Genomic DNA, 13,823 nt, shown 5'->3' with positions numbered 1-13,823 from the left:
CACCATGCCAATCCAATATCAGACAGTTTTAGATGAGTAAAGCCACTTGGAAGGTGGCTATAAATTAAAGAAGCGTGTTGGAAAACTGTCAATACCTAATAATAGTCAGCCATGACCTAATAGCAAGCTTTTGGAAATGCAGCAAAGCAAATTGAACTATATCCTCAATTATACTCACAAGGAGCTGGAGCAATGAATATCTCACATTTATAAAAGACTTGTTGACACACTACAAGAATCTAGAACACTTGCCGTAATGAAACTCTCCTTGCTGATACATCATTGGAATCTGCACTTCGCTTTCATCGTCTTTAGTGAAGGAAAAAGTCCTGGTGTTTTCAGGTCTGAACTGTGACTTCCAGTTGCCTTTGAAATATACAGCGTTGATGAGAGCCAGATGAGTGGCAGCATCAAAATCCCTTGGAGACACCAAATCTTTCAACAGACCTATTTAGGTGAAGCAGATGAAAATCCACATTAAATTGAAAAGTGGAAGGGTTAACAAAAGAGTTGTCAATGCCGCCATCTGATAGAGTGGTCCTTAAGGTTATAAAGTGAGTATGTAACAGAAATACAAGCGTCTTACTTTTAAGTGGAAAGTGCTATGCACATACACACATAATTACATCATTAGCAATTAAGGGCATCAAAACCGAGAGTGTGCCTAATAGCATCCTGATGCAAAGACTACCCACCCACATCCAAAGCCGTATTGGCCTTCAACAATTCCTTGGTGCAATGAGACATGTAAAACTATGAACACAGACAAAGCACACTAATGTTTCAAAGTTTATATTTTAAATATTTATTTGCTCATTTTTTCGTGTATGTGCATTTGCCTGGATGTATGCTTAAGCACTTCATGTGTGACTGGTGCTGATGGAAGTCAGAAGAGGGTATCATATCCCCTGGAATTGGAATTATAGATGGCTGTAAAATACCATGGGGTACTGGGAACTGAACTTGGGTCCTCTGGAAGAGCATCAAGTGCTCTTAACTGCTGAGCCAACTCTCCACCTGTCTAATTTTATTCTTATACAAGGCACATAGGCATCATTCAAACTTGCCTCTCTTGAGTATTGGTCATCTTCCTACTGTTTTTGATGAGGTACAAACAGATGGCTAAACGGAAGTTTAACTCATGATAAATTACTTTGTATCATCTGAATTTTCTTCAAGCCTAATAAAGATAGCAGATTTGGTAAGGTTCCTCCACCAAAAAAAAAAAAAAAAAAAAAAATTGAAAGTCAGCATTTTAATAATGTAATATATATCAGGTAGATAAATATTCTTTTTGAATTTTAAAAAAATATTAAAATATTTCATTTACAGCACAAATCAATCTTATAGTTCGAAAAAGTAAGATCAAAACTATTTAATATTTTCTCATTTTATCAACCATATCTCTTCTTATGGATATCTTAGGGTTCTGTGAATTGTCGTGTTTAGGGTGTTTAATGGGGTTTGTTGTTGTTGTTGTTGTAGCATAACATTTTAGAATAAAACTATCTGGGGAATTTTGACATTAAGATTTTTTAGTAATGAGCAGCTATACTAATCTATTGAAAATGTTAATTTATTTTTAATTCATTTATGTTTAAGTTTTCATACATCATATATATTGTTTATTGTATGGATTATCCATATATTCTCCTACATTAATTTTCTTCTCCCTTTCTCTTCCATTAAATTACTTTTAAATTTGTATCAATTTTTAAATTATTATTTCAATTATCTTCCTGGCTAATTGGAAAATAAATGATAGGTTTTATCTACTAGAAGTTTTAAATACATTTAACATATGAATTAAAGGGGCTGGAGAGATGTCTTGGCAGTTAAGACTACTTACTACTCTTAATCAGGTCCCAGGATTATTAGTTCAGAGCACCGAGAAGCTCATATTCCAGTTCTGGGGGATCTAAAGCCCTCTTCTGGCCTCCATGGGTATGTGAGTGGTTCCCATGCACACTCTAACACTTACACACAAACATGTAAAAGAAAAATAAAATTCAAAAAATATAACATGGGTTAGAAATAAAACACAGAGTAATGTGCACCCAGGTTCTAATTCTATAATTAGAATGTAGGCTACAATGGACCACTTTTTTTTAGAATGGATACTATTCACTTCTTAAAATCACCTATTAACTATGTAGTTATAAAACCAAGAGGCATCTTCAAACTTTGATTTTTCCCCTTTCTTATTCTGTGTTACTATTACAGATAAAATATCACCAACTATCATTCTTTCTGAGTAATATATTAAATACTTTAAAAAAGTTCCACACAGCTACACCAGGAGTTTCCTCAAGAAGAGAACATAGATGGCAGATGACCAGAGCATCACTACAAGCTTAACTTATTTAGTAAAAGTGAGGGCACACATACACCCCAAAGTAAAAGATGGTTAAAAGTGAGCTAAGTAGAGAAAGAAAGAACATACTGTTTGTATAATTCTCCACCCACTTATTGATGTAGTTGGCCACAGCTACATTTTGACTGAAGTCCACATGACTGACTTCTGCATTAAAGTACTTTTTCATCATTTGCACAAACTCTTCATTGACATGAAATCCATTTTGCACAAAGAGGGAATTGGCAATTTTCATCACATATTGGCCTTCTTCAGCAGAGACCATATTAGAAAAGTCTCTCAGGAAAGAAAATTCTTCATCTGCAAGGTGACAAATGACAAGTTTATCAGTGGAACAGACATGGTGAAAGATCACTGTAACAAAGTGAAGGACATTAGGAGAACAGTGGCCAGTGAAAAACAGCAGGTTTGCCCCTCACAGAGACATGGTAAGAAGGTAAGAAAAGTCCAGTGCTATTTGTAGATGATCAAATTAACTTAGTCCAATGTACCAAGTGATACATTTCTGCTCTTTTTTGTCACTTTGGCAGAGTCTGAGATCAAGCCTAGGACCCTACATATGTCAAGGAGGCTCAACTGCAGCCCCAGAGATACTGCTGTGCCTTTCACTGTTATTTCAATAACCTCTACAAAGAAGGAGTGAATTTGTGTTTTTTCAAAGTACTTGACTTAGTTGTATTCAATTGGTCTTAGACTTTGTGTGTGTATGTGTGTGTGTGTGTGTGTGTGTGTGTTACCAAGAAAAAATTAATTATCTAGGGGATATTTTGTTAAATTTTATTTTCATCACACTATTTAAATATTAAAAGTACAAAATCCATTATTTTCATTTTTAAGTTTCTCATGAATCTGTTTATGTGCACACACAAAGAACCATTAAAACAAAAATCACTTTATTTTCTCATAATACATATAATTTTTATAATAATAAAACACTTCTAAAGTTTGGATGTTATTTAAACAATTAGAATATCATTGATTATAAGCAAAATATAATATATTTTGAGAATCATGATTCCTTTCTTTTTTAATCCATCACAATTACTTTTTCATTTATTTGTATGACAATTTACACAGAAAATTACAGAACTACTTTTTTTGTTTTCTTTAGCATGCACATTTATTTAAATAATGCTTTTGAGAAGATGCCCTTTCCTTAGATTTATTCAGCTAGAGCTGGAGACAAAAATGAACCCTCTATTTTATTCTAACTCTTCCTAACCATATTTTTGCAGTAAGACATTTTCTTTCCTGTAGTAAATATTGCTTTTTCTAGCATAAGGCAATATAGTTGAACTCAAGGTTATTCAAATAATTGTGAGAAATAAAACCGAAGCACTCACCATTTTTCAGGCCATCATATCCCATTGAGTGGCGGATTTCCTTCAGAGTAGATCCTTGAGCCCCGAGCTCCATCACTCCCATTGCAAGGGCAATGCTCACTGGAGAGAAGAGGATGTTCTCATCTTCCCCAGTGGCTCGAAGGTGGTTATACATGCTCACTGACCACTCTGCTATGCTTTCATCTGGGAAAGTTGCTCCTATCACCACACTTTGCATGATCAGCAAAGAGAACAGTCCAACGTGAGCCATAATGAAATGGTTTCAAGTCTGGAAAAAAATTCATATGTTAATGGAAACTGGTAGAGTTACAAGATTAATTTTTAAATGTTTTATAACCTGAACTTTTTTTTTTTTTTCCTCTCCCTGACTGTCCTGGATTCTCTTTGTAGACCAGGCTGGCCCTGAACTCACAGAAATCCTTTGCCGTGCTTGTATGCGCGCACGCGCGCGTGTGTGTGCGCGTGCTTGGAAGTGAAGGCATATATATCAAGAACATGCTCTAAATTTTGGGTAAACTCCTGTCCTAGTTTGCTTTCTGTTGCTATGATAAATCACAGGACAAAAAAAATTGAGGATGAAATGGCCTATTTGCCTTTCAGGTATCTCTCTTATACAACTCAGGCCCACTTGCTTAGTGAAGGCACTGCATCAGTCACAGTAGACTGGACCCCCCTGAATCAATTAGAAATCAAGAACAAGGCAGAATACATGCCCATGGGTGAGTTCAATAGATGTAGTTCTTCAATCAAGGTTCCTGCTTGCCACATATGTTCTGTTGCCAATAATGATTAACGATCACAAGCCACAATCCCCAAAGTTCTACTTTTAAAAAGAATCAATCAATCGTCAATAGAACAAAAGAGACTACCAAGTTATGAGGATTCTATAAGGAGCAAGATAGACATTACCATAACATTCATGACATTAAGAGTATATATGGTGTCCTGTCTTATTTTATGTCAGCTTGACACATGCTAGAATCATCTGAAAGGAGGGAACTTATAAGATCCAGCCTTAGGACATTTTCTTAATTAGTAATTAATGGGGAGGGCCCAGTAGATGGTGCTGTGTCTGGGCTGGTAGTGCTAGGTTCCAGAAGAAAGCAGGCTGAATAACCTTATGATTAGCATCTGCCTCCAGGTTTCTGCCCTATTTGAGTTCTTGTACCAATTTCCCTCAATTATGAGCAGTGACATGGAAGTGTAAGCCAAATAAACTCTTTTCTACTCAAGTTGCTTTGGTCATGGTGTTTTATCACAGTCATAGCAATCTAACTAAGATAGACATTGGTACTGGACAGTGGGGTATTGCTGTGCAGACCTGACCATGTTGTCTTGGGGAGAACTGTGGAAGGATTTTGCGACTTTGGGCAAGAAAAGCAATCGAATGTTCAAAGCTTGGTGATCTATTCTGTAGGAGCTTGGAAGAAATTAAATGCTTTAAGCAGGTCTTAGTGGAGCAAACTAGTAAAGTAAGGAAGACAATATGTGAGGAATTTGAACTGTGGGATCCCAGTGCAAGAAATTTCAGAGGAGAGGAATTTTAGCAAGTGCCCAAAAGACCATTCTTGTGACATTTTGGCAAATAATGTGACTACTTTTTGCCCTTGCTCTAAAATTCTGCCTGAGGATAAACTGAAGATTTTTTGGTTCATGGTATTGGCAGAGGAGATTTCAGGGCACACCAAGCAGCAGAATTTGGCAGCTTCTACTGTGTGGTTATAGCTTCATGGCCAAGAATAGAGGAAAGGGGTTGTGGAATCTTCCTCTGTGGCTAAGGAAAGCCATAAGACCAGGTGAGTGTCAGGGGTGTCCCTGCAGAGAGCCCAGAGAAGCTGTTGTGTGAAGGTGAGCTTCGATTTTCTTTGATATCTCAAGATGGTGGAGAGACTAAGGCCTTGGGATACCAGCGAAGAAGAGCTCCAGAGTTGGTGTGGATCCAGTCCAAGAGAGAAGTGTGTTGCAGTTAACAAAGCTGGAAGTTGGAGTTCTAATGAACATCTCAGCATCATCTATGGACATATACAATTTGGAGTTTGCACTGCTGGATTTTGGTCTTGTGTTGGTCCAGTGTGTCCTCATTATGTTATCTTTCCTCTAGGAGGTTACAGTTAAGAGAGTGTCTTGAGTCTCAGAGGAAACTCCGGACTCTTACCCAGTGTTGAGATTGGCTGAGACCATGGAGACTTTTGAAGTTGACCTGAATACATTTTTATATTATGCTATAGCTACAAGCCTAGGGGCCAGGATGGAATGCAGTGGTTTGAATGAGAATGGCCCACATAGACTCTGATATTTGAATAGGGAGCTACTTTTGTTGAAAGGATTACAAGGATTAGGAAGTGTAGCTTTGTTGGAGTAGATGTGTGTCACTGGAGGTGGGCTTTGAGGTTTAAAAAATGCCAAACCTAGTCTCTCTCTCTCTCTCTCTCTCTCTCTCTCTCTCTCTCTCTCTCTCTCTCTCTCTCTCACACACACACACACACACACACACACACATAGCTCACCAAGATTTGAACAGCCAATGGCTTTTATTAAACAAAGTCCCAAAGTCCTTTCACAATCCAGGTCTGTTACAGCAATACCCCTCTGTGCTGGTACCAATTTCTGTCTCGGTTAGGGTTACTATTACTGTGATCAAACCCCATGACCAGAGCAACTTGAGGATGAGAGGGTTTATTTGTCTTTTGCTTCCACACTATTGCTCATTATTGAAAGAAATCAGGACATGAACTCAAAAGCCTTGGGATATCTGGAGGCAGGGGCTGATACAGAGATCATGGAAGAGTGTGGCTAAGTGGTTTGTCCATCAAGGCTTGCTCTGACTGCTTTCTTATAGAATCCAGGACCACCAGCCAAAGGATAGTGCCACCCACAACAGGCATGGCATCAATAACCAATCACAAAAATGTCCTACAGCTGGATCTTATGGAAGCCTTTCTAATTGAGGTTTGTTCCTTTCAGATGACTCTAGCTTATGTCAAGTTGCATAAAATTAGCTAGAATTATAAATATGAGGACTGGGAGGAGAGCTCACTCAGGACTTGTCCTGGAAATGTGAGTACCTGATTTTAAGTTCTAGACTAGACCTAAAAAAGCTTTAAGTGTGCTTCCTTTTAACTGTTGCTTGTGAGTGCATCTATAATGCTGCTATCACTGCTATCTTTACTGACATTGGAGCCCTGTTTCTTCGGGTTTTCCAGTGTGCACAGTGGCTCTTCAGGAATTCTCCAGGCCTTCTGCACAAGATTTTGAGTGCTGGAACATACAGTCCCTGGAGTGAGCAGCTACTGGATTCTCAGCCTGTCCATGGTACAGATAGCCACTGTTGAACTATCAAGACTACGCTGTGTAAGCCAATCTAATAAATCATCTTCTAATATATATATCTGTATGTACACACATTATATATTCATATTTCATGGGCTGTACTCCTTTAGAGACCTCTGACTGACAACAAAGCCCAACATTATCCAAATACTGTTTCTGCCTATTGTGCACCAGTTTTTTTTTTTTTGTTTGTTTTTGGAAGAGTTCTCACACAGTCTGACCTATACACTGAAAAAATATCTGGTATTGTCGCCCCCCCTCTCTCTGATAACCTCCCACTACGTCACTATAGGCATCTGGAAGGCAATACTCTTTATTCAAACAATTAAGTAACTTATTTGTTCTTGATCAGTTTTTTAATCTATCATTAAAGCACCACACAGAGTAATATGAACAAACGCGTTTGGAAAATTGTATTTTAATTAGATTTATAGTCTAAATTAATCAAACAACAGTGTACCCAGGGATCTGACTGAGGAGAATGCACTTCCAACAGACTTTCATCCAGAAGACTCTAACTGCTCTGTGTTGTGATTCTGGTTTCAGAGAACTCTTTGGTTACTTTCACACTTCAGAGCTGGATACATGTTTTCTTTTTGTCTACAGTGTCCAAAGGTCCTCTCCAAAACCCCCATCTCCTTGCTTTTGTAATGAGGTCTAAGAAATCCTCCTTCCTGTAGGAAGGTAGCCTCAATAGGGTCTCTCACAACCTATGGTTTAAATGGTATGGCGACCGGGAGGTAAATTGCTCTGTGATTCAGGCTGCCCTGAAGCAGAGTCGGCTGGCAAGAGTCCAGCACTGAGGACCACAGCTGCTGGTTGTTCTTGCTTCCTTGGATTCCCCAGAGAACATAGCTGGAGTTTCCTCTTTCTGAATTCAAAAAGGAAATTAGCAGGCTCTCTTCTAAAAATAATTGAAGACGTATCTATTATTTAATTCATTGGGTGTAATAATCCTTAGTGGATCAAAAATCCAAGTCAGATTCAAAATCCCTTCTTGCCTTTACTTTTTACATTTACTTACATATTTACTTCCTCATTTTCTATGTTTGTGTGTAGTAGGGGACATGTACATGCCAAAGAGAACAACTTGAGGAGGTTGGTTCTCTCCTTCCACTATGTAGGTTCTGGTCATAGAACTGAGATTGTATTTACTTCCTCATTTTCTATGTTTGTTTGTAGTAGGGGACATGTACATGCTAAAGAGAACAACTTGAGGAGGTTGGTTCTCTCCTTCTACTACGTAGGTTCTGGGCATAGAACTGAGGTTATCACGCTTCCAAGTAAGTAAGGCACTGATGAGCCATTTCATGAGCCCTCCAAACCTATCTTCTTTGTCAGTACACTCAGCAGGTCTGGTATGCCATCTAACTTCTTTCCTGTGAGGATCTGAACCTGGGCCACATGACTTTCATTTAAGAGTAAGTAGTATTATAAGGAACCAAACCAAACTGAAGCCATTTTGAGTAAAACTTCCATTTGAATAGGAGTCAAACATAGTTTAAGTTCCCAAGACCTCCCTGGGTAGCTGACATCCCACTTGGAAGAAGGAGACATGAACCTGGGTAACTGACATCCCACTTGTTAGAAAGAGACATGTACCTTGGTAACTGACATCCGCTTGCCAAGTTGAGACATGAACATTAGGCAAGCTGCCCTGCCTGAACAAATCAACCAATGAGAACAGGATAAGTGCACCACAAAGACATGCTCCTAAGGAAGCCCCCACCCGAAAGTCCGACTGGCGAAAGAAATGTAACTAAATTGGCACAGATGTTTGTGATTTTCAAGCTTAAAATCTCTGTAATATTGTGGCTCCGGTTCCCAGTTCAGTGGCCATGACTGACCAATAGCAGCTTGGTTACAATAAATTTTTGTCATCTGTATTGACCTGGTGGCTGAGTTTTGTTTGATCTAAGGAGACCCCAGAAAACTATGGGGTCAGGGGAGATGGCTCAGTGGTTTAGAGCATTTGCTGCTCTTTCCTGAGACCTAAGTTCATATCAAGCAGCTCATGGCTGCTCATAACTCTAGTTCCAGGAGATCTAACACCCAATTCTGGCCTCCACAATCACTGGCATACATGGCACCCACCTACACACATCTGCATCAGATAAAAATGAAAAAAATTAAATCTTAACAAAAGGTGTGGTGAGAAGACTCAGTGGGTAAAGACACATGCCATCAAATATGAAGGCCTAAGCTTTACTCCTAGGACCTACATGGTGGAGAAAGAACTGATTCATGGAAGTTGTTCTCTGACCTCTATAGGCACACAAACTACCCCCCCCCAAAATAAATGAATGCAATCGTTTAAAAATTCTAAAGTCTACATAGTATGAAATAAGATAGTTTTATCTCCAAGTAAATAATACAGATCTTAAAAAACAAAACAAAACATCTTGCTTAGATTTTGTGGCTGCCCTTAAGTAGTACTCCCATTTTATAAACGAAAATAATGTAACCTGAGAGGGTATAAACTTTTCCATTATTATAGGAGTTGTAGACCCAAAACTGGGACTAAAGTCGTCCTTATATGGCCTAGAATATTAAGGTAGTACTCCTCCAGACTTTGAATAAACAAAAAGATACAAGCCCCTGAGAACAGGCGTTAGTGTACAGTGAATGACCCTAGCAAGTCAGATGCATTCTCTCAGCCTTAGTGTCCACATCTGCAAAGGAAAATGCTAACCCCCTGGTACAAAATTATTAAAAGAAATAGTGAGGAAAAAATTTGTATGAAGTACTCATTTTAATATAAAACTTACAATAACAGGGGCATTACTATGAGAAAACTTTTTTCCATGTTCCCATCTGTTAAACAAGAGTCTGTAAAAATAAGGAAGGATTTATCATTCTCCCTGACCTAGCCAATATAGTATATTTGTCCATTCATTCAACCAAGAGTGTAGAGGATATACACTTGAATACATAGTTTTATGTTTTAGAGAAAATCAATCCAATTAAAGTTGGGACAAAGCGAATTGATCTTTCAGAAAATGGTGTCACATTGATGAGAGCAGTAGATATTCCTTATGCATGATAATTGGGGACTTCAGATGAAGATGCCCTGGTCTACAGCAGATAGCTCAGCTAAAGAATCTGTGTTTGCATTTGACCATGTCCCCTGGAGGGGGAGACCTGGTGGCACTCAGAGGAAGGACAGCAGGTTACCAAGAAGAGACTTGATACCCTATGAGCACATACAGGGGGAGGGAATCCCCCTCAGGAACAGTCATAGGGGAAGGGAATAAGGAGAAAATGGGAGGGAGGGAAGAATGGGAGGATACAAGGGATGGGATAACCATTGAGATGTAACAAGAATAAATTAATAATAAAGAAAAAAAGAATCTGTGTTTGGCAGCCCAGCTTTTTGCAAGTCTCCTGTCTTCAGGAAACCATTGGCAAAACTATTAATATATCTCCCAGTAACAAGAGGACAGCAAATACCAGTAATAAGCACCAGGTTTATTTGTGGGAGAGGTTTCTGGCAATGCCAGGAACAGATAGCTTTGGAGAGAAAAATTATACTAGAAAATTAAGGGCCTGTTGGTGTGGACTCTGTCAGTAGGTCAGACCATGAAACATTTTTCAAAAATACAGAAAGACCTGCATTTTAGAAGCTTAGATACCCAGCTTCAGAAAGTGAGCTTCCAGTTTACAGGCCAAGTTTTCTTTGCTATCCTGTTATCTATTTCTGGTGCGATGAACCTGATTCTTGGTCATTTAATTTTTGCCTGGGGTAAGATCTCATTTCCCTAACACACCTCATAAGGGCATGTGTTCCCCATGCCTCATCAGGGCTTGCTCTCTTCTTCTGGACACACTTCCCCTATCATTCTACAAAATTCTGGGTCTCACTATTAATCATAGCTAACATAGTCTCAAAGATGTTCAAGCCTGCTTTCCAATGTGCGTTGCTAAGTGCAGCTGTGGTTTTTAAAACTCACATGAGCACTTTAATTCCATCTGGCTCAAACAGGGCTTCTCACTCTATCAAGGATTTTTTTCTTACAGTATCAATATTTGGTTCTAGCTTAATTGTTTCCTTTATTTTCAGTGGGTTGTCAGTATTTCCATATTGTATCCCTTGCAGCTCTCTTGCTGTGTTTACTCAAAGGCCACACATGCGGCTATTATCATTTGATCCATCCTGAGAACTAAACCAGCATTCTCGATTTACTACCCTCTTCGAGCTAACATGCTGGTAGCCTCCAGACAACTGTGTCAGTATGTCATTTCCTTGATTTCAGAAAACCCCAGAGTCCCCCTCATTCCTGTAGAACAAGGCTCCAAGTCATCTGTCTTATATATATAATCTTTTGCACTGTAACCTTGTAAACATTTCTATACACCACCCTCCTTCATGTACCCTGCCACTCTTGCCAGACTCCCAGCACAACCCTGGAAGTTGGACTCTTCTTGCTGGCTTGTGCAACTCCTTCTGGAAGCACCTTACCACAGTTCACCGTGCTCCAAGTCTAACCAGGACTTAGTCTCTGCACTGCCCCTACAACTTCATGAACACCCTCTTGCTTTTTCAGTTAGAGTTTCAACAATGTCCTCCTCTGCTTCCATCTATTAAAGGTGATTCCATGTAAGTGGCATCTCTTTTAGGGTTCTGAGGGCACCAATGAAGGGCATTTTTGTGTACCCCAGGCTAAGGAGAATAAGCATTGCCTGCATTACATAAAGGACATGACAAATCAATGTTTATTGAGTTGGTAGGCTGTAACACATGCAGTCACACAGTGCTTCATCAGCAGGCACAGCCGGAGCAGTAGACGTTTCTTAACACTAAGGGTTAATTCATTCTGAACCCAAAGATAGTAGCTCATTTTTATTTTTTATTCCTTTTGATGAAGTGTTTCCTCATTGAATGTGAGGCCACTTTTCCAGTATGATAAAGTAGGACTGTCACCAACACTGTTAAAATGTGACAGCTGGCCACTGGAAGCAGTAAGAACAAGTGTACCTCCTTGAGCAATTGCGCAGGGGCCACCCAAATGTCATTGTGATAACATTAGTCTACAAAATGGCAGGTCCACTAGTATCAACAACCAACATTCTCAAGCCAGTTGCTCTCATAGGGAACTTTCCTTTGGAGATTTATTATTTACAACGGACAGAATTAAATGCTTTAACACAAGAACTACAAGGGGCTACAGTACTTGAAATAACAGGAGATACATGCTACAGTGGTAGAAAGGGTAGAAGAATTCAGCTTTGAATAAACTATTGATAAGTTTTGCATTTCTCCTTGTTATGAGTGGTAGGGTAGGCTGTGCACATATGAATATATGCACATTATATTACATAACACAGCATAAAGCATATTAGGGAACAAAACTCATATAATTGATATATGGGAAACATATAAGCAAATGGCAGGACTATGAAATAGATAGTTTTAAAAAAATCTTCTCAAGAGGTTGGAAAAGTGGGTAAAGAGTTAAGAGAACTTGCTGTTCTTACGAAAGACCTGAGTTTCATTGCCAGCACCTGTATAGGGCTCCTTACAACTACCTGTACCTCTTAGACCCAGGGGATCTGACATCCTGTCACAGCCCTGAATGTCGCCAGTATGCACATAGTACACACACAAAGAGTCAATCAATGTACATATGACTGAAAATATATTTTAAAAAAAACTTCTCAGGCTTCTGAGACAGCTCAGCTGGTAACGGAGTTTGCTGTCAAACATGACAACCACAGAGCACACAAGGTGGAAGAAGAGAAGAGACTTCAAAGCTGTATCTGCCGTCCACAAGCATGCTGTGGCAAGTGCCCATCCCATCCACCCATCCCACACATTCTCTCTTCCACACACATAAACAAACAAACAAACAAGATCTTTCTGGCACCTCACCTAATTAGTAAGACTATTCAAAATATTCCTTTTATTGATGTCTTAATAACACAATTATTTCACATTTACAAAAAAACAAAAAACAACAACAAAAAGGCCCCTGATTTCATTAATGTAAGTTGAGAATAATGTGGATAAAGGTCATTTCTCCATAAAAAAGGCATGTAGAAATAACTAAAGATAAATAAGTAACAGAAAGAGGAAAAAGAAGGAGACGGAAGACATTTCAGTTTCTTAAACTGAATGTTTTTGTGTTCATAAAATATCACATTTTTAAAAACTTTGCCTTAAGCTTTAAAAACTTTATGATGAGCATTTGGGAAAGTGTTTGGAAACGTTTCAGTTTTGATTAGTATTCTGACCAAATTTGAAATATCCAGGTCTATATTTTCTATTATACTAGAGAAAGGCATGTATCAAATCAGCAGCAATGATGCTGGGAAACTTACTGAGTAATTGGACTAAGATAGAAAATGTCAGCGCTTCTTTAAAAAAAACATCCTGCACCTTAGCAGGTCTGTAATTCAGCACATTTTCTATTTATAACTCGCAGGGTCTCTCTCCTCTTTCTCAGTTTTAATTTTTCCGAAATGCAAATAACTGTTCTAATTGAAAGAAACAAGCTAGTCTGTAGGCCGAGGCAAGTTAGGAGCATGACTGTTCTTTCAGTCTACGTTGGGACTCAGAAAACAATACCCTCAAGGGTGACTTCCCTGTAGGCTGATTCTCTTAAAGGTCTTTAGAGATTAACAATTGCTAGAAGCAGCTTTAGTCGGAACCCTCTTATCTACCTTAAACTCAGACTGCCAAAGAGCATGGCATACCTTCTACCCATCCCTGGATTTTCCTAACTGCTGCAAGAAAGAAGATGGGATAGCAGAATTGTATTTGGATGGACCTTGTCACA

The 13,823-nt window shown here is 38.8% G+C and overlaps 1 protein-coding gene across 1 annotated transcript in view; it reads right to left on the bottom strand.

Moving 5' to 3' along the window:
* Serpini1 (serpin family I member 1) overlaps window positions 1-3,981 on the bottom strand; it is a 30,063-nt gene extending 26,082 nt beyond the window's left edge. The window contains exons 1-3 of the mRNA XM_051157309.1: window positions 3,718-3,981; window positions 2,444-2,674; window positions 253-447 (exon numbers count right to left, since the gene is read on the bottom strand). Of these exons, the coding sequence (XP_051013266.1) occupies window positions 253-447; window positions 2,444-2,674; window positions 3,718-3,967 (676 nt within the window). The 5' untranslated portion in view covers window positions 3,968-3,981. The remainder of the gene's footprint in view (window positions 1-252; window positions 448-2,443; window positions 2,675-3,717) is intronic.
* Window positions 3,982-13,823: the final 9,842 nt, after the last annotated feature.

The sequence above is a fragment of the Acomys russatus genome, chromosome 15 (assembly GCF_903995435.1).
Source record: "Acomys russatus chromosome 15, mAcoRus1.1, whole genome shotgun sequence".
Lineage (NCBI taxonomy): Eukaryota > Metazoa > Chordata > Mammalia > Rodentia > Muridae > Acomys > Acomys russatus.
This window is presented reverse-complemented; position numbering and strand designations above follow the sequence as displayed.